Source organism: Sporisorium graminicola, chromosome SGRAM_20 (assembly GCF_005498985.1).
Source record: "Sporisorium graminicola strain CBS 10092 chromosome SGRAM_20, whole genome shotgun sequence".
NCBI classification, from domain to species: Eukaryota; Fungi; Basidiomycota; class Ustilaginomycetes; order Ustilaginales; family Ustilaginaceae; genus Sporisorium; species Sporisorium graminicola.
This window is the reverse complement of record NC_043729.1, coordinates 345,840-364,885: the sequence shown is the minus strand read 5'-3', so window position 1 is coordinate 364,885 and position 19,046 is coordinate 345,840. Positions and strand designations below refer to the sequence as shown.

Genomic DNA, 19,046 nt, shown 5'->3' with positions numbered 1-19,046 from the left:
GAGCGACCAAAAATGTTCACTGCGTGGGTTTGAGCCGTGTTGTGTATCGGAGCTTCGTGTGCTTGCTGAAGCAAGAGCGGTGAAAGGACGGTGTTCCTAGTGACCTATTTGTATAGGTGAGTGAGCGAAGGAGCCGCAGAGAAGTGCGATGATGGTGTTGTGAAGGAAGCGTGTGGGAGAAGGCAAGAGGAAAGAGGAAGGAGATGATTTCGAGCAGTGTCAAAGCGTATCGCGTCCGAAGAGCGCAGGCAAAAGTGTTTGGCGTGAGGAGAAGCTCGACGGAGAGTCCGAGTGACAGAGGGGAGGTCTCTCTGTGGGATAGAGTGCTGCTGTTGCTTTTGCTGCTTTTCGGAGGACTGAGACTGAATGCTGGGGCGGAACAGAATTGGGAGATCTCAAGGAAAGTGTTTGTCTGCCGCGTCGAATCGAGTCGAGTCGAGTTGTGGTTGTGATGAGATGCAGTTCGCGAGATGGCGGGCAGTCCTCTCTGTATTGTATCGTATGCGTTGGCGGCGGAGATGAAATCTCAACTGGGCGGAAAAAGGGCAGCGAAACGCTTTTCCTTTCAGGTTGGTTCATCGGCCGCTCCGAAGTGATTCCTTGCCAGAGGGATCGACCTGGAAGTTTGCCATCTCATTTTCGCGGCGGATTGCTCCGGTCAAGCAGCCTCCGCTCCGACGCTCCTCGATGCCTCATGCGGATGTTGCACTACCGTAGCAGACTGGCCTCCTACGCTCGACACCAATCAGGTTAAGCGACGTCAAGCTAGGCAGACTAACGATTTACACTATAACGCTCAAAATTGTACCTCGCAGCACGGCGGTACAGCACAGACAAAGTCTCATCGGCAGCTGATCCCGTTGTCTCGTGGCCAGACAGACGCGACGTTTGACCGGCGGACGAGTGCCTTTTGTCTGTGCAGGGTGCATGCAGCCGAGCAAGTTAAGCAGATATAATTCAAGACAACAGCACAGATACAATACTGTACAGTACAGTAGCGCTGATTTTCTCCAAGCCTTGTTTGTTTTCTTTTTCTCGCAAGACTCTGGGTTGCCTTTTCGTCTCGGATCGAAAAGGACCTAAAAACCTAAAATAAAAAGAAGAAAAAGAGTGGCTTGCGTGGAAGGTGGGCCATGATGGCTTTGCCGAACGAACACCAAGAAGAGAGACCCTGAATTATTGTTTGCTTGCTTGATTGATCCAAAGAATGCAATGTCGGCATTCTTCTAAGCAAAAGGCGCTACTGCACACCCACGGAAGACCGACGCTTAGAATACGTTTCACCTCGCCGAATGGCAACGGAAAGCTCTAGTCGCAGCTTCACGTGACACAACATTGGTTCGATGATTGTTCTAGACGATCCGATTATGCTAAGGCTTGGCAGCGCGACAGCATGAAACAGAAAGCCAAACACAAACGCGCCAACGACGACGACGATGATAGACGCGTTCTGGAAGTGAGAAAAGAAAAAAAAGGCTCGGGAACAACAGCTCCGCTTTCATGCATGCATGCAGTCAGTCGGTTGGCAGTTGCGGGCTGGAAGGGGTGCGTGTCGCGCTCGCTCGCTCGCGCTTTGCGATTGGTTCGAGTGGCCTCGGCGACGCTGTCTAGAAAATGTTCGGCCGTCCGCTTCTCCTTCCTGCTAACCTCTTTCCCGCCGCCGCCTCATTTCGCCTCAGCCGACGGAGCCGCTGTCCTAGAGAGGCACGCCTTGGCCAAGAGTTGCAGACTAGCGGGGTAAGAACGACACGATGGAATGCCAAGACCCGTCGATTGGATTTCAAACAACAGTCGGAGCTGCAAACGGTAGGATTTGCAGCACAGCTGAGGTGCGATGTTCGCTCCTGGTCCGAGTTATCTGTCTCAAAAGAAGGTTCGAGCCTGCCCACTGGAAAGAAGGCGGACACAAACGCAGTGCGGTCCTGTCGACATCACTAGGGAGCAATGAAATGCCCTTGACGCGGCTGGGCTGTACACACGCGATCGTACTCCACCTTCAATGCGTCGAGCAATGAGAGCAACACAATTTCTCATATCTAGATCATCGGGGCCTCGACTCTTCCGATTTGATTCAGAGAGACTCCACATTTTTCGGAAGCATCTTTTGGCTGCCTCGGAAGCAAACTTTTCTTTTTCTCCTTCTTTTGGTGCGAGGTCAACTTTATCCTCAACCTCATCGGATCCTTTTCCGGTCCACATCTCTCATAAGGAGATCCTCCACCAACAGCGGAACATCAGTAGATACAGCTCGTTTTTGGAAGCCGACAGCTACCACGTCGGACTGTGTTCATGCCAGTGCCCGCGCCGTACTGGAACCGCCTTCTCCGTATCCAGCCGCATCACCTTCTCCACAGACCGCTCGGCCTGTTCACGCCGACATATAGATTCTCCGCCATGTCGCCATCAGAAGCGGATGCAGAGCTGGGCTATCCCGATCGCACGTTTAGCACCGAGCTGCTTCCGTGCGAGGTCCACTCTACTGTCACCTTCCGCGAAGCCGGTCCTTCGCGCTACGGTGGCAATGCCGAACCATTCACCAAAGCTGCACCTGTAATTTCTTCGGCAGTCACCCGCAACAGTCTCGACGTTGCTGCCGCGCATCTTCAAGCGGGGCAGCTCGTCTCGTTCCCCTCCGAGACAGTCTACGGCCTTGGTGCCAACGCTCTCTCGCAGTCGGCAGCCTCCAAGATCTACGCTGCCAAAAAGCGGCCAGCCGATAACCCGCTCATCGTACACGTCTCGGACCTCGAAATGCTCGGTACGTTACTGCCGAAGACGTACGAGATGAGTCAGGCGTATCAGGAACTCATCAAGACCTTCTGGCCAGGAGCCCTCACCTTGCTGTTCCCTGTGGACAAGGACGAGCCGGCGGTGCCGAGGGTGGTGACGTGTGGACATCCGAGTGTCGCCATCAGAATGCCATCGCATCCGATAGCTAGGGCGTTGATCGCAACTTCGCGGCTTCCGATGGCCGGGCCGAGCGCAAATGCCTCAGGCAGACCATCACCGACTACAGCGGCTCACGTGATGCGCGATCTCGGCGGTCAGCTGGATGCTGAAGCCAGCAGTTCACAGTCGAGCAACGAGCCCAAGGGGCGGTTGAAGTACATCCTGGACGGAGGCGCGTGTCAAGTTGGAGTTGAGAGCACCGTTGTCGATGGAATCACTGCGGAAGACGAGCTACGTGTGCTGAGACCAGGTGGAGTCACGGTCGAGCAGATCGCATCGGTGCTTGACAAGGCAGGGCTGTCGGACAAGGTCAAACTGCGAGTGTACGGAAAGGACATGGAACGAAGTGCGGAGCAGGAGAGCAATCCGACAACGCCCGGTATGAAGTACAGACACTACAGCCCCACGGCACGCGTTGTCATGCTGCTATCCGCCAAGCTCTTTGCTGCTGCTCTGCGGTCGTCCAACGGCAGCGCAACGCATTCAGATCAGCCGTCGTCGTCGTCGTCGTCGGCAAAGGTGGTAGAATCGCTCGTCAAAAACGGTTCAACCGTATCCACACAACCGCAGACCTTTGCAAAGGTTGTCCGAGACCAAATCGCCAACCATCTGCCCCACGATTGTCAGCAGGCTGACTCGATGCTGCACATCGGTCTCATGATCTCTTCCGACTCGGACTTGTCCCGTCTCATCACCAGCTCATCCACTTCGACCGCCGCTACAGCAGATAAGGCTTCCCCCCATCCGCACCTTCTGCCACCTTTCACAGTTACCGGACTGGATAATGTTCAAGTGCATCCTTTTGATCTGGGTCCTAGCGACCAAGCCGAGGTGTACGCACAGCGCATGTTCGACGGCCTTCGAACGCTCGACGAAGGACCATTGCGGTGTGGGGTGGACAAGTGCCAGTTGATCTTTGTCGAGGCACTCGACGATGCAGGTGTTGGACTGGCGGTGATGAATCGTTTGAAGAAAGCGGCTAGTGCGACGGTTGTTTTGGATTGCTAGAGTTCGACGAGCTCGCAATTGCACTTGCAGGTATACCCCATCTCTCAATGATGTGTGCAGTTAGCTGGTGGGAGCCAGTGAGTGAGCAACATGGATCATATGCAGCGTCGCTGAAAAAAGGGGGAGGATACAAGGTAGAAAAATCAGAGCCGAGGGAGCGTGAACAGTTTCATTACAAGCACGGACCAGAATTCAGTCAGTTTCCCTCCACAATGAAGTTACCGTGCTGATGTCGAAAAGGTGGTAGAGCGGCGCCGCTGCAGGATGTGCGTTGAGCGGGAGAGATGACGAGATACGGTGAATCATTATCCCCGAAAGCAGGGCGATGCATAGCCGACAAGGTTTTGGGTTTCATTTGTGCTCTCCTTGTCCCACCCTTCCTCCTCCCTTGATTCCACCACCATCCCCCTCCCCGACTACGACTTGCTACGTCCATTATACTCCATCGCACTTTGAAACGTCTCTACAGCATCATGAAGCCAGTCATCCTCTACACTGCGGGCACGCCCAACGGCCAGAAAGTTTCCAACTTCACCGAAGAGCTCAAAGCTGTCTATCCCGACTTCCAGGTCGACTACCAGGCCATCAGCCTCGGCAAGAATGAGCAGAAGGAAGACTGGTTCCTCAAGATCAACCCTAATGGACGCATCCCTGCGCTCAAGGACCCCAACCGCGGCGACTTCTGTGTCTTCGAGACCGCCTCGATTATCCTCTACCTCGAGAAGCACTACGATCCCAAACATATCTTCTCCTGGTCCGACGAAGGCGATGGTGTTGACAAGAGGAGTGAAGTTCTTTCATGGCTTTTTTATGTACACGGAGGCGTTGGTCCGATGCAGGGGCAGGCGAATCACTTCGTACGCTATGCTCCCGAAGACATTCCCTATGCTAAGAGTCGGTATACGACCGAAGTCAAGCGTCTCTATCAGGTGCTTGATTCGCGGCTGAAGGACCACGACTGGCTGGTGGGCGATAAGTATTCGATTGCCGATATTAACGCCTACCCATGGCTGCAGTACTACAAGTGGGCTGGCTTGCAAGATTCTGATGTACCGCAGAGTGTCAAGGACTATATCGACAGGAACTGGGAGCGCCCCGCTGTCCGCGAGGGCATGAAGGTCCCCAATGGCAACACGGACTGGATCGAAAAGATGCGCAGCAAGGACTTCTTTGAGGTTCATCTCAAGGAGGCTAACGAGGTAAGTATTGCAACAGCTGCACGCTATGCTTGCAGGAAGAGGGGGGCGGTGAACAGGCTTCATACTAACCCAGATCGTATCACCATCACTATCGCCCTTGATTTGACAAACAGAAAGCGGCTCAGGCGTCAAAGTGGATCCAGGACGGGATGAAGAAAGATCGCGAATCCAAGGCTTGATTGACGTTTCACCGTTGTACGCTGTCTCAGTAACGTTACGTTCCGCGATGCATCCTGTTGTGTCGGCTTCGCTATCTTCACTTCGGAATATTCATGCGACGCAATGCGTTTGCAGTTTGACTTATGACCCCAGTGGCGTCAAAGTGTTGTGTGGGAGAATCGCTGGTATTTGAGAGTTGATGTTACAGAAACTAGACCACCTCGTAGACGGCCATGATGAGACACGCTAATGAGACGTAAGGGCTCAGACGTTCGCCTGTTCGAGTTGGCCGAGATGCGTGCAGAGGCAATGCGATCGGAACGTGAAGGTGAGGTGAAGCGTCGAAAAGCAAGGAACATGGGTAAAGAGTCAGCTGCACTGCCTGCTTGTTCACAGTAGACAAAGACGGAGCTACGTACCGACGCGAGCCGACTTGAAGAATACGCCGAGGAATCTGTCGCATCAAAGTTGTAGGTTGAGGGGGCAGGAAGGTCAGGGCCATTTTGATTGGGATGCCCAATCACATCCTTGGCTTACCCTTCCTTGTTGCGATCTATCAACGCAGGTGCGGTCGCGCGAATATATGTGCAAGTGCAGATGATGAGCAGCACCACCCTTAGCAGCGAGTGAAAGTTAAACAGTGCCGACTAGCGAGTCGAATCGTAAGACATGGCGAGATGAAAAAGCGAGACAGAGGTGGTGAGTACCAGTCGATCAGATTCCAGTCCGAGGAGAAGAGAAGGAGAGGGACTAGAAGACGTACCATTGTGTCCACCTACTGTCCCGCGGGAGATGCGAGGGTTGGAAGCCGAGTAGGATGTGAAGCGAATCGAGGAGAGGTTGACAAGAGTTGTTGCGGCGATGTGGCCTCGGACTCTCGACAGGTTATGCGATGTTGCAAAGGTCGTGTTGGTGATGATGTGGAACGGCGAAGGCTGCACAACGTCGTCGTCCGTGCATTCTCAGCGTGTTTTCTTGGCGCTCGAATTGAAACGGCAGTTTTAACAATGTAACATTTGCGGATGATTATCTCGTGAGGCGTTTCGCCCAAGCACTCACGCCACAAACTCTCTTGTGTCACTTTTGAGCTGTTGTGCTTGCTTCTCGACAGAGTGAAATCGTACGACCTTGCATCTTGGTCAACTTTATCTCGCACCCATTTGCTCTCGTATAGAAGGCAGTCTTATCGCAACCTGCCTTCCACTGCCGATCATTCACAAGCATCAATCATTTACGTTAACCCATCGTCTACAACAACCGATCATCTACAAGCACCATGTCGCTAAAGCAGCCCCCTCTTGGTCGCACTGATCTTTCCCGATGGAGGCTACGAGTCTCTGACGGTGGTCGACACGTATGGCACTATCTTCGCGACGATGCCGAGTGCAAAGCATGGCCCCAATCCATCGAGGACAGGTACTGGCTCGGTCTCCCTACCGACCTGCCCGAACTCTCTAAAGCCAAGACGCCGCTTGACGCGGCCAAGAACGGCCTGTCGTTCTATCGCCACCTCCAATCTAGCGATGGTCATTGGGCGGGCGAGTACGGCGGTCCCATGTTCCTGCTACCTGGCCTCATCATTGGCATGTATGTTACCAAAACCCCCATTCCGGAAGAATGGAGAATCGAAATAGCACGCTACCTCTGGAATCGTGCCGACAAGGCTGACGGTGGTTGGGGCATTCACATCGAAGGCTGCTCCACCGTCTTTGGCACCGCTCTCAATTATACCGCGCTGCGTCTCATTGGTGTCCCCGCTGACCACCCGATGATGGTCAAGGCGCGCGGTACACTTCACAAGCTTGGTGGTGCGGCAGGCATCCCATCGTGGGGCAAAGTCTGGCTCGCCATCCTCAACTGCTACGAATGGGAGGGCGTGAATCCCGTCCCTCCAGAGCTGTGGTTGCTGCCGGACTGGTTGCCCATGCATCCATGGAGATGGTGGATTCACACCCGCATGGTGTACATGCCCACGGGATATCTATGGGGGAGAAAATTTAAGGCCGAGATGGACCCGCTCATCGCCTCGTTGCGAGAGGAGCTGTTTGTGCAGCCATATGAGTCGATCAACTGGCCCGCGCAATCTGGCAACATCGCGGCTGTCGATATCTTCTACCCGCACACCAAGACGCTCAAGGCGCTCATGGCGCTCGTCAGAACCTATGATAGCTGCCACATTCCTGCTTTGAGGAGAGCGGGCATCAAGAAAGCCTACGAATTGCTCTCGTGGGAGGACGAGAACACTTCGTACCAGTGCGTGGGTCCTGTCAACAAGATGCTCAACTATGTGGCGCGCTGGGACGCTGAGGGCCACGACAGTCACGTTATGCGCATGCATCGCGAGAAACTCAAGGATTTTATGTGGGTTGGACCCGAGGGCATGATGATGACCGGCACCAACGGCAGTCAGCTGTGGGACACGGCGTTCATAGCGCAAGCCATGGTCGATTCGGGTCTGGCTGCATCGATAGAGAACCGCCAGTTGACGCAGAAGCTGCTCGACTGGCTCGACGAGTGCCAGATCCGCGAGAACCCGCAGCATTTCGAGAAATGCTACCGTTTCGCCACCAAGGGCGCCTGGCCCTTCTCCACCAAGGAACAAGGCTACGTCGTATCAGACTGCACTGGAGAGGGACTCAAAGCGGTCATCATGCTGCAGGAAAACGTGCCCTACCTGTCCAAGCAGGTTTCGCGTCAACGAATGCACGACTCAATCGACCTTCTGCTCACCATGCAGAACCCAGGCGGCGGCTTTGCGTCGTACGAGACCATCAACGGCCCGGCGCTGCTCGAGATGATCAACCCCGCTGAGGTTTTTGGCGACATCATGATCGAATACGCCTACCCCGAGTGCACCACTTCGGTCGTCACGGCGCTGCTCAAGTTCACCCAGATCGACGACTATCGTAAAGCGGATATCCAAAAATGCGTCGAGAGCGCCGTCAAGTACATCCTCAAGGCGCAGAGACCCGACGGAAGCTGGTTCGGCTCTTGGGCAATCTGTTTCACGTATGCAACCATGTTTGCCGTCGAGAGTCTCATGTTGGCGGGACACACGTATGAGAACAGCCCGGTGATCAGGAAGGCGTGCGAATTCTTGGAGAGCAAGCAGATGGACGACGGCGGGTGGGGCGAGACGTACAAGGTAAGTAGCGTCGCCGTCAAGGTGAGATTACGAAAGGAAGACAGAATGAGCTGACGCGTAGTCCTATTTGCATTCGCTTCTTGCGCTCGGTGCAGTCATGCGAGACGGGAGTATATACGCATGCGAAAAAATCGCAGGTGGTGCAGACGGCTTGGGTGGTAATCACGCTACTGCACGCCAAGTACCCGCACAAGGACCGCATCAAGAAGGCGGTCAAGGTCATCATGGATCGCCAGCTGGCCGATGGGTCTTGGGCACAAGAACAGATCGAGGGTATCTTTAACAGGTATGTGCCGTGCTCGGAGTGCAATACTTGGACGTCCTTGACACATGCTGACGATTCTGACTCATTGTGCCTTTTGATACTTTGCTGGACTGACGTTCGTGGACCGACCGTAGGAATTGTAAGTACGCGGATCGCGATGGGAGACGTCGCCGTAGAGAGCAAGTTTCTGACATGCTTGAGATTTTGCTTTTTGACGATTGTGCTGTGGATAGGCGCGATTTCGTATCCCAACTACAAGTTCAGCTTCACGATTTGGGCGTTGGGTAAAGCGGCGCGCGAGCTCGAGTGGGGCTCGTAGTAGAACCGACGTTCGTTTGCAATGCAGATTAAGTTTGGCGTGTCTTGTTGTTACTTGGGCGGGTTGCAGTTGATGCATCGTGTGCGTTTGTCTATGTTGTCGGTGTATCCGTTGCTTGAGCTGGTACGAATGTGGCCTGTTCGAACGGCAGTTTTGGGTCGTCGGCGTCGGCGTCACCGTTTCGAGGCTGAGGGTCAGCGCCGATGGATTTCAGATGGGCCAGACCGAGCTTGCGTTCGAGATCGTACCAAGGGTTTTCGACAAACGACGTTTGAAAGTAACCAGGGTGAGGTGGTCGCGGGGCTAGTTGAGGATCAAGCGATGGATCGTTGCTGGCTGCGGGTGCATGAACTAGTCGAGGACCATCTCGACCACCACCACCCCGACCGCCTCGACGACCATGACCACGACCTCCTCGACCAGGTGGTCCTCCTCCTCGATGCGGCCGATGCCCTCGAGCTGGCGAAGGTCGTCCTCGGCCTGCGTGACCTTCCGAGTTCATCGCGCTACCGATCTTGCAGCGTCGTCTCCGAAATAGGCTGAAAGTAAGCGCAGAACAAGACGAGCTGCTTCGGCACACCCGACGGTTGAGCGATGCTGCGGTTGACGAGCGATAAACGATGTAATTGACTGAGGTGTGAGAAATGGCAAAGTGGAGTATGCTGTAGTGGTGAGCATTCGCTTCTTTCTTTTCTTTCTTCTGCCAAACACGAGAGCGTGCACGGGCGAAAAATAATTTGCAGCCGCGCTGACTTGACGGCCGCACTGGGACAGTCACAAGCAGGCATTCACACTCGCTCTGCACCCACCCATACAATGGCACGCCTCGGTGACTGGCAAGTTGGACTCGCTCCCATCTTGGCTCCACTCCACCACCGTTCTCTCATCTCTTGACTGCATCACACAGCATGTCGTCAGGATCAAATCGAAAGGGCCTGTTGCCCACATCGCAGGACAATTCGTCGCAGTCTCCATCCGATGCGATCAACACTCCATCGCCTGTTCAACGTCGATCATCGCAGCCGCTTCCGGGCATATCGGCCACTGCCTCATCGCTTCGCAGTCGCAGAGCTGGCTCAACTTCCACCGGATCCACCTCGTCCAGCTCCAAGCAGCATAATGATCAGCTCAACGACGTCGATGATCACGACTACGATGACGAGGCCCCAGGCGACTACGATCCCGGCGTGCAGCCTTCCACCAACAATCGCTCCAACCGTGCCAACCTGTTGAGAGCGTCTCTTGTACCGGGATCGTCTCAAAACACAGCTGGTAAAGTTGCGTCCGTTTCGCCTGCCTCAGCCCCTAAAAAGCCTGTGCCAGCTGCTCCCCTCTCGCCGCCGGCCACCACATCAAATCGATTCAAAGGCACTCCAGCTCGTGCAACGCGCTATTCGCTCCCCGTACGCACAGAGAAGCCTGTACGAACCACAAAGACCTCAGGCAAGCACGTTGTCCTGCCTTCCGAGTCTCAGCTAGCTCCTCTTCCAGGTGATGATGACGACGACGATGAAGACGATGACGATGACGATGATGATGACGACGACGACGAAGATGAAGACGAAGAAGAAGTCACCGACGACGAAGCCTCACAAGCGGATCCATCGAGCGGCGCTCCTGCCAAGCCTGCCCTCACTGCTCCCTCCAAACCGCCTGCCAGAGTGCCTGTCATCACTCCCCGCCCTGGACCTACCCTCCCCTCGACCAGACACACGGCTCCTGCTCCCGTACCGGGCAAGCTGGTCACTCCCGTATCCAAGAGCTCGCAGCGACAAGCCGCCTCTTCCGCCCTCGCTCGTGCCGCTGCCTCTTCCGTATCAGCTGCTCAGGCACGGCGCGCGCAGCAAGCCATGCCCAAAGCGGCAACCACCTATCGCAATGCCGCCAGCCGAGCTCCTCCTCTTCGACCTCACAAATCGGGTCCTGTCTATCACACGTTCGAGCGCATGCCTCCAAGTGCCAGGCTCATGACACCGCTCCCACGAGTCACCGCCTACAGCATTTCGGCTTCCATCCACCTCGGCACGCTCCTCGGCTTCTTGCGTCGCGAACATGGCGTCAAGCCCCGTCTCTACGATGAGTGCGCCTACGCCGTCTACACCAAACCTCTTCTACCCGGATTTGGACGCGCCAACGTTCGCTCTGCTCCTGAGCCTCGATCCGCCAGCCCAGGTGCCGAATCGCGCAGGGAGAGAGAGCTCGAACAACGCGATGAGTTTGGCTATATCGGCACCTACTTCGAGCATCGCCAGGAAGAGGAGGAAGACATCGACCAAGATGGCTACATCAAAGGCGGCGAAGGTCGAGGCTCCGACAGCGAGAGTCGGAGGCGCGGCGACTCACACCGCGGCGATGGACGCGGTGGCGGAGAGACGTCTGCCTGGGAGAGTGAGACCGAAAGGTGGAATCCTGGTGAGCAACGAGGTAGCCGTGATCGCGAGCAAGACGAAGCTCAGGCCGTTGCAAATGCAGCTCATCAACACGTTCACCATGAGTCGACTGACAGCAGCACGCATCCCATTAGCAGTAGCCTCGAAGACGACGAGGGCATGCTAGCAACGCCTCTGGCCCGACCTGCCGTTCCTTCGCGCAGGCTGTCAGACAGAGACACCGAGGACGCGGGGACAGAGGCGCGTCCTTTCCTGATCGAGCGTCGACGTGACAGCCAGAGCTCTGTATCGGATGTAGAGGCACTGCCGCCCTATCGCAGCTCCGGTTCGCCCGTCGACATTGCCACGGACAAGAGCGAGCTTGCCATCAACCATCTTGACTCGGCGGGAGCTCGCGACATGATGCTGCAACAGCGTGCAGAAGAGCGAGGCGAGACAGAACCCATGTCGCATTCGTACCGCTCACACGAGCTCAGTATCATCTCGGACGTAGAGGAAGTCGCCAACACGTCGCGCGAAGATGCCGGAGAGACGAGGCTAGCTCGCGCTGATGGTGCTTCGAACTCGTTGCAGCCACTCGACGAGAACGCTGTCGGCGATGACACCGGCAACGGCATCGACCCGAGCCAGGCGGGGCGGAACGGCGAGCAACAGGTTGATGGGCAGCCCAAGGAACGCAGGACGCGCAAAGTCAAGCTGCGTCGTCGAAAGCGTCGTTATGCTGGCCCCAACATGGCCTCGCACAACCACGACACTTCGGCCAACCTCAACACGCCACGTCCCATCCTCGAGGCGCTCCAATCCGCCGAGCTGGTCATCTTGCCATACGGCGTTTTGGTCATGTACAATTTCTCGGCCGCCGAGGAGAGGAGCATCATCGAGGATGTGCTGTCTTCCGGATGTGCACGAGAACCGATGGACGAGGCGGCACGGGAGACGGAAGCGTTCCACTTTTGCTACGACCCCAACATCTCGGCTCCGCGCATCTTCAACGACTTTTTCACCTTCCGTGCGCCCAACCACCTGCTCAAGCTGTCTCTTGCGCACGCTATCGCGCAGTCGACCAAGCTGTCAGTGTTTGAAGAAAGGATGCAGGCAACGTTGGAGCTTACCTCGCATATCCCGAAGGAGATGGCTTCGAGTGGAGAATTGAAGCTCAAGCGGAGAGAGGCATTGCGGTTGACAGGTCGGTTGTTCAAGTTGAGGGTGGATGTCAACCTGACGAGCAACGTGCTGGACACACCGGAACTTTTTTGGTCCGAGGCGTCGCTGAAGGCGCTGTACGATGCCATCAGGGACTATCTGGAGGTGGATGAGAGGGTGGAGAATCTGAATGAGAGGTTGGCGGTGGCGAACGATCTGTTGGAAATCATTCATGAACATATTGCCAATACGGCCATGTCCAAGATGTAAGTTTGACGCTCCCGTTCTTGGGCGATAAAAGTCGCAGTCGCTGACTCTTCTCCTTTTTCTTCATTATGCCGTCAACAGCACGTGGATCGTCATCATCCTCATCATCGTCGCATGCGCTGTAGCTGTGGGCGAGATCTCGGCACGGTTCCTCGTCGGTGCCAACCGCTCAGGCGAGGGCGGTTTCAGAGCGCTCAGAGCGGCTTCCTCAGTCAAAGAGCTGTCTTCGCCGTCGCCGCTCTCTCTCCCCCCCCTTTCGTACCTTGCCTTTGCTGGCGACTCGCTCTGAGTTGGAGATACTACTCTGTGTGATTCCGCGATGCTCAATGAATGATCAGTGTTTCCTGCGATCGGCAGGCGTTTGGAGTGTGATGCTTGAGTGAGGGTTTCCATACTGCACAGCGAGGTTGTGGAAAAGATTGAGATTTTAATATTTATTTTCAAGTTAATTTCTCTCTCCACACACACGACACTTTTCCTTTTTCTTTGGGATGGCGGCCTTCTAAATTTTTTTAATTTCTTCCAGCCTTGCACATTCTTCTCGCCACTTAATCATCACCATCTTCTCGTTCAGCAACGACATTCTTGTTCGTTCTGCAGGTGACAGTTCAAGAAGATGACCGAGGCGGCAGATACAACACCACATTCCACACCGGCCGCAGTTGGTGAAGAAGCGCCCGAGTCAGAGTGGAAACATCCCGTCTACGGTCCCACTGACAAGTACACGCCGGGCATCGCCCCTATCAAACCGGAATACATTCTAGCCAGACCCACCTCTTCCATCGACACCGTTCCCATCAAGCAAGTTGACGACGACGCAGCCGAACGCTCAACCAACCCCGCCACCTCCAGCAGTACCACCTTAAACGGCGAACCCCCTAAAAAGCTCAAGGGAGCAGCACGCAAGCGCGCACGTCGCGAGGAAGCCGCTGCGCTCGCCGCCGCTCAGCGGGCCGAGAAAAAGTCCAAAGCGCACGATGGTGAGGCTGTGAAGAAAGGCGGTCAGAACAAAGCGAGGCAGTTCACCTCGCTCAAAGATGGCAAAGGGCAGTGTCATGGATTTCTATCAAAAGGCGAGGACGGGTGCAAGTTTGCAAAGACCGGCGGGTGCAGATTCAGTCATGATCTGGTTGGATATCTGCAAAGTAAGGATCGAGATCTGTTTTTGCCTCCGACGCCGTATGCGGAGCTGCAAGAGATGACGAGGGAACAGAAGCAGAGTTGGTTGGAGGAGAGGTACTCGTTGACGCTTCTTCCTGTTCCAGTCGCAGGCAAGGGGAGCGAAGCAGGAAGAGAGGCGCAAACGTTCGTCCGTGCGAACTCTTCAGCTGCCGGGTCTGCTGCTTCCAAGGTGCCGACCTCGACAGATCCCGCACACGCCAGTCTGGACTGGACCACCTCATGCCCCATCTTCGACCTCAAAGGCTTCTGCACAATGGGCTGGAAGTGTCGCTTCCTCGGAGCGCACGTCCGTCTCGTCGGTCCCTCTTCGCTCCTGGATCCAGAGAACGCCACCGGTTTCGCACGATCTGGTCTGGAACTCGTCACGGATCAAGTGAAAGTGGATGCGTGGAGGGCGAGGTCTCGCGCGTTTGTTCTGCCAGATGCCGGGGAGAAGAAGGAAGCTCTGGATCAGGAAGAATTGAATCACGGCTCGAGCGCCGGGATGAAGGCGATGCGTGTACGCAAGTATCCGCTGCCCAAGACCAAAGCGGTGCTGCAGTATTTGGAGAAGGAAGCAAAGGAGCTGGCACAGGTGGACCCGCAAGGTGGGACGGCGGGGAGAGGGCCAATTCCTGCGCAGGTCGTGGATGAAGCTGTAGCGGCGGCCGCTGCTGCTGCTGCCGCTGCACAGGCATCTGGCGCCAGCAACGGCGCTGCAGCGACGGCCACTGAACACGGTGATGACCTGGAAGAAATGGAGAACGCTCTTCGCAACGCTTCGGCCGCCGCCACCGCCGCCAGAGCGGCCGAAGCAGCCACCACATCCACGTCGATCGACTTGGCCCGCATCCGCCCGACCGAAAAACGCCGTCTTAACTGGAAAGGCGAGCTGTACCTCGCCCCGCTTACCACCACAGGCAACTTACCGTTCCGTCGCATCTGCACGTCGTTCGGCTCGGACATTCACTGTGGCGAGATGGGCCTCGCCGAGTCGTTCCTGCACGGCAATGCGTCCGAATGGTCGCTCGTACGCCGGCACGAGTCGGAGCGAATCTTTGGGACGCAGCTGTGTGGCGGTAAACCGGATCTGTTGGTGCCCGTGGCGGAAGCGCTGAAGGCCGAGGTCGGGGACGGGTTGGATTTTGTGGACATCAACTGTGGGTGTCCGATTGATCTCGTGTACAACAAAGGCGCGGGGTCGGCGCTTCTAGATCACCCTTCCAAGCTCAGCAAGATCGTGCGCGGGATGAACGCCGTACTAGGCGATACACCTCTCACAATCAAATTGCGCACGGGTACGGGCCCGAAGCTGACGACGCACAAGCTCTTCGCGCGCGCTCAGACCGAATGGGGAGCCGCTGCTGCGACCTTGCACGGACGAAGCCGCAAGCAGCGCTACAAGAACGATGCGGACTGGAGCCGGATCGCCTTCTGCGCGAACACGCTGCGCGAGTCGGTGCGCGAATGGAACGAGGACCCGCTGCACGCGGACGAGCCTGAGATGGTGCCCATCCCCGTGTACGGCAACGGCGACGTGTATTCGTGGCAGGACTACTACGAGCGGTTAGAGCGCACGGGTGTCGACGGAGAGATGATTGCACGCGGCGCGCTGATCAAGCCGTGGCTTTTTACAGAGATCAAGGAGCGCCGCGATTGGGACATTTCCTCTCGCGAGCGGCTCGACATGATGCGAGACTTTGCTTCCTACGGCTTGACGCATTGGGGCAGCGACACGCACGGTGTCAACACCACCCGCAGATTCATGTGCGAGATGATGAGCTTCACCCACAGGTACGTCCCCACGGGCCTGTTGGAGTTTTTGCCCGCCAGGCTCAACGACAGGCCGCCGCTGTTCAGGGGCAGAGACGAGCTCGAGACGCTCTTGGCGAGCAGTAAGGCCGAGGACTGGGTCAAGGTCAGTGAGATGTTCTTGGGCAAAGCGCCGGAAGAATGGAGTTTTACGCCGAAGCACAAGAGTAGTAGCTACTCGTCCCCTGAAGGGGACGTCACCGAGCAGCAGGGCTGAAGCGTTGTGCAATGCCAGAGTAAACATTATTACGCAGAGTTTCGCTTCTAACATAGCATTGTGTGCTTTCATACTCGATCGGCGCACACTTCTAGACATGGCATGAGAAGGTCAAGGGAGTAAGTGGCCGTGGATCTCGTCGTCGTTGCTGCAGGTCAGGCGAACCGAGAGAACCAATGTTAGATCAGCATATTCACCGGCTTCAGACTCTCTCTGTGTTCAGTCTGAGAGAGATCGTCTCGACTTGGCGCGTGCTGGGCTGCTTGGTTGAATTTCCGCACGGCAAGAAATCGCAACAGCTGAGCCCCTCTGCATCAAACGCACACGATGCACCGACCACTCTCGATTTTCGACAACCATCATCTCCACCGACGCCAACTGTCTAATCACCTCTTCTCTTCGACGGCCACCGCTCCCACACCTTTTGGAGCGATCGCATACGACGACAACAGGCGCACAGCGGTAGCAACAGCAAACACCAGCAACGTCGATCGGTACAACTCTTTCTTCGGGAGGAACCGTTTTACTCGGTTGTTTGACAAGGATGGTCTCGACATTAGCGCTAGCCGGAGGTTCCGGGTTGACCACTCTGTCTGCGGTGGGACTGTATATGCTTCTCACAGGTGAGTCTTACAAACCGCACTTCTCTGTCAACTGGATGCGTTTTGCTGACATGTTCCTATCTTCTGTCAACGGTTGGGGGTGTGATCTGTTAGGCAATGGGGAGAGCTTCAACATCGGAGCGTTCCTCGAAGAGACGTCGCCCTACGCATGGGCGATGATCGGAATCGGTCTCTGCATCGGCCTCTCCGTCGTCGGTGCCGGTTGGGGCATCTTTATCACGGGCGCATCCATCTTGGGTGCAGGTGTAAGAGCCCCGCGCATCACCACCAAGAACCTTGTCTCGTAAGTCTATCCACACATCGCCCAGCATCCCGCTCTTCGATCTTCCCCTCTCTAACGCCATATTTATAAAATTGACTTTCTGTTGACGGGGTGGTGGCTTAGAATCATCTTCTGCGAAGTCGTTGCGATCTACGGCGTCATCATGGCCATCGTCTTCTCCGCCAAGATCACAGGCAACTTGGAAGCAGGAACAGACGGCCTCTGGTCGCCCGACAACTACCTCACGGGGCATGTGCTGTTCTGGGGCGGATTGACCGTGGGCATGTGCAACCTGTGCTGCGGTGTTGCGGTCGGCATCACGGGCAGTAACGCGGCTGTGGCGGATGCGGCCGACCCGCAGCTGTTTGTCAAGATCTTGATCGTCGAGGTGTTTAGCTCGATCTTGGGGTTGTTCGGGTTGATTGTCGGGCTGATCATGACGGGAAGTGCTAAGGAGTTTCAGTGAGGACGAGGGGGGAGGGGGAAGGAGGAAAGGTGGAGGAAGAAAAGGACGAGGAAGCAAACAAGCAGAAGGGAGGCATCAGAGCTGCAGCGGGACTTGTTGGCCTTCCTTGGACCTGTGTCTGTTCATACCGACTCTTTTTGTCATACGAAACGAGGATCTTTTGCATTGATTGGTTCGCATGGTGACGCCGATTGATCTCGCTCACTGCTCACTGCTCACTGCACTTGATGAAGGACTGAGAGTTGAAGAGAGAGCGTCTGGTCTGCCAGAGCTTGGTTCTGTTGGGATGCATTGCGGCTGTTTGTTTAAGGGCAGCCGTTCAAACGCACAGCTTTCGAGCTCATGGGCCTGTCGTCAGAGGGACGTCGTGCTCGTTGTGAATCGTCAGGGAACTGCAAACCTCGAACCAGACCTGGCAGCCAGTCCGTCGTCGTCCTTTTGCTGGTCGGAACGGTGGCGCCCCTCTCCACCCTCGCCTGCCGGTAAGTCGTTCATGCGGAAGAGGGGGAGGCAGCGCTTCAGCTCGGACCTTTCTTCCGGTAAGATCTAACTCTAAGTTAGACCCGAACCTCGCCCTCTGCACTGGTGTAAAGAGACAAACGAGAGCACGCAATCACACAAGGCTGGCTCGACCATCTACCTATTCAGTTAGACGTCTCATGTGTGCAAGGTGGGACGGTGTCACGGCAAGCAAGCACGGGTCAGACTGGATTGTACTTTTGTCAGAAGAGATTGCATTCGTCGTTGTCGTCTATTCGACAAAGAGAGAGAGAGAGAGAGAGAGAGAGAGAGAGAGAGAGAGGAGATGACGGGTCTTGAGGCTCGGAGGATCCGGGGACAAGAGCGAGAGTGTAGATGCGTTCCCGAGAGCTTTGATGCACGTTCAACGTCCAAATGCCGCTCGCCAATCCTTTCATTCCCGCTCCGTACAGCCGTCAACACACCATGCCTCCTCCAATTCATCCTCGCGTCAGCCAGATCCATATCCCTTCCAAAACCGCCCGCCTCCTTCCTGTACCTCCGACTTAATGCGCGCTATCCCCCGCCGCATCAATGACTCAGCTTCGCCTTCCCCCTGAACCGCCTCCTCATGATCGTCTTGCGGCCATTCTTGGTCTTGTTCCTGGCGAGGAACCCGTGTCGACGCTTGCGGATGCGTTGCGAGGGCTGGTACTCGGACCCGTACGTCACGCTTCTTGTCTGCTGGCCGAGCGCCGCCGTAGAGACCCCACTGGGGCTAGAGGAGGGTGAAAGCAGCGAGAGAACGCTCGAGGTTGATGTGGTGGAGAGTAGCGATGGTGTGGCTGGTCGGAGCGCGGTGCGCAGGTAGGGAGAGACGGTGGGCGCAGAGCGCGTTAGGAGGGGTGCGGTTGCAAAGCGGGCGTAGGATGTGGATGCGACCGGTGGAAGCGCTGTGGTGGTGGTGGTGGTGGTGGTGGTTGTGGCAGTGCTGGTGCTGGTAGATGCGAGCCGCAGGAGCGGTCGGAATGGTGATAGGCGAGGCATCGTGCTTCGATCTGTGATGAATAGACAGTGAGAGTATGGTGATACAAGAGGTGAAGGTGATGATGACGAGAATGATGAGAAAGACTTTGCAGACCTTTCTTCCAGCTCTCCTTGGGCTGCACGTGATTTTTGCGAATGAGAACAAACTGTTAGAT

General features: G+C 56.0%; 8 protein-coding genes across 8 annotated transcripts; 6 read left to right on the top strand and 2 right to left on the bottom strand.

Moving 5' to 3' along the window:
- Nucleotides 1–2,394: 2,394 nt before the first annotated feature.
- Nucleotides 2,395–3,957, top strand: EX895_003317 (uncharacterized protein; the record flags this gene model as incomplete). The annotated part of the gene is made up of 1 exon (XM_029883915.1): nucleotides 2,395–3,957. One exon carries the CDS (start codon nucleotides 2,395–2,397, stop codon nucleotides 3,955–3,957), a length of 1,563 nt encoding a protein of 520 aa, XP_029739721.1.
- Nucleotides 3,958–4,430: 473 nt separating this feature from the next.
- EX895_003316 (uncharacterized protein) lies at nucleotides 4,431–5,335 on the top strand (the record flags this gene model as incomplete). Its single annotated transcript, XM_029883914.1, has 2 exons — nucleotides 4,431–5,156; nucleotides 5,270–5,335. The coding sequence occupies 2 exons, from the start codon at nucleotides 4,431–4,433 to the stop codon at nucleotides 5,333–5,335; spliced, it is 792 nt and encodes a 263-aa protein (XP_029739720.1).
- Nucleotides 5,336–5,526: 191 nt separating this feature from the next.
- On the bottom strand, nucleotides 5,527–6,081 carry EX895_003315 (uncharacterized protein; the record flags this gene model as incomplete). The annotated part of the gene is made up of 4 exons (XM_029883913.1): nucleotides 5,527–5,591; nucleotides 5,735–5,769; nucleotides 5,853–5,962; nucleotides 6,079–6,081. The coding sequence occupies 4 exons, from the start codon at nucleotides 6,079–6,081 to the stop codon at nucleotides 5,527–5,529; spliced, it is 213 nt and encodes a 70-aa protein (XP_029739719.1).
- Nucleotides 6,082–6,591: 510 nt separating this feature from the next.
- EX895_003314 (uncharacterized protein) lies at nucleotides 6,592–9,044 on the top strand (the record flags this gene model as incomplete). Its single annotated transcript, XM_029883912.1, has 3 exons — nucleotides 6,592–8,460; nucleotides 8,556–8,746; nucleotides 8,990–9,044. 3 exons carry the CDS (start codon nucleotides 6,592–6,594, stop codon nucleotides 9,042–9,044), a joined length of 2,115 nt encoding a protein of 704 aa, XP_029739718.1.
- Nucleotides 9,045–9,952: 908 nt separating this feature from the next.
- EX895_003313 (uncharacterized protein) lies at nucleotides 9,953–13,133 on the top strand (the record flags this gene model as incomplete). Its single annotated transcript, XM_029883911.1, has 2 exons — nucleotides 9,953–12,843; nucleotides 12,926–13,133. The coding sequence occupies 2 exons, from the start codon at nucleotides 9,953–9,955 to the stop codon at nucleotides 13,131–13,133; spliced, it is 3,099 nt and encodes a 1,032-aa protein (XP_029739717.1).
- Nucleotides 13,134–13,460: 327 nt separating this feature from the next.
- On the top strand, nucleotides 13,461–16,034 carry EX895_003312 (uncharacterized protein; the record flags this gene model as incomplete). Its single annotated transcript, XM_029883910.1, has 1 exon — nucleotides 13,461–16,034. The coding sequence occupies one exon, from the start codon at nucleotides 13,461–13,463 to the stop codon at nucleotides 16,032–16,034; it is 2,574 nt and encodes an 857-aa protein (XP_029739716.1).
- A 544-nt stretch (nucleotides 16,035–16,578) lies between these two features.
- EX895_003311 (uncharacterized protein) lies at nucleotides 16,579–17,385 on the top strand (the record flags this gene model as incomplete). The annotated part of the gene is made up of 3 exons (XM_029883909.1): nucleotides 16,579–16,657; nucleotides 16,751–16,940; nucleotides 17,043–17,385. 3 exons carry the CDS (start codon nucleotides 16,579–16,581, stop codon nucleotides 17,383–17,385), a joined length of 612 nt encoding a protein of 203 aa, XP_029739715.1.
- A 1,050-nt stretch (nucleotides 17,386–18,435) lies between these two features.
- On the bottom strand, nucleotides 18,436–18,891 carry EX895_003310 (uncharacterized protein; the record flags this gene model as incomplete). Its single annotated transcript, XM_029883908.1, has 1 exon — nucleotides 18,436–18,891. One exon carries the CDS (start codon nucleotides 18,889–18,891, stop codon nucleotides 18,436–18,438), a length of 456 nt encoding a protein of 151 aa, XP_029739714.1.
- Between the last annotated feature and the right edge of the window lie 155 nt (nucleotides 18,892–19,046).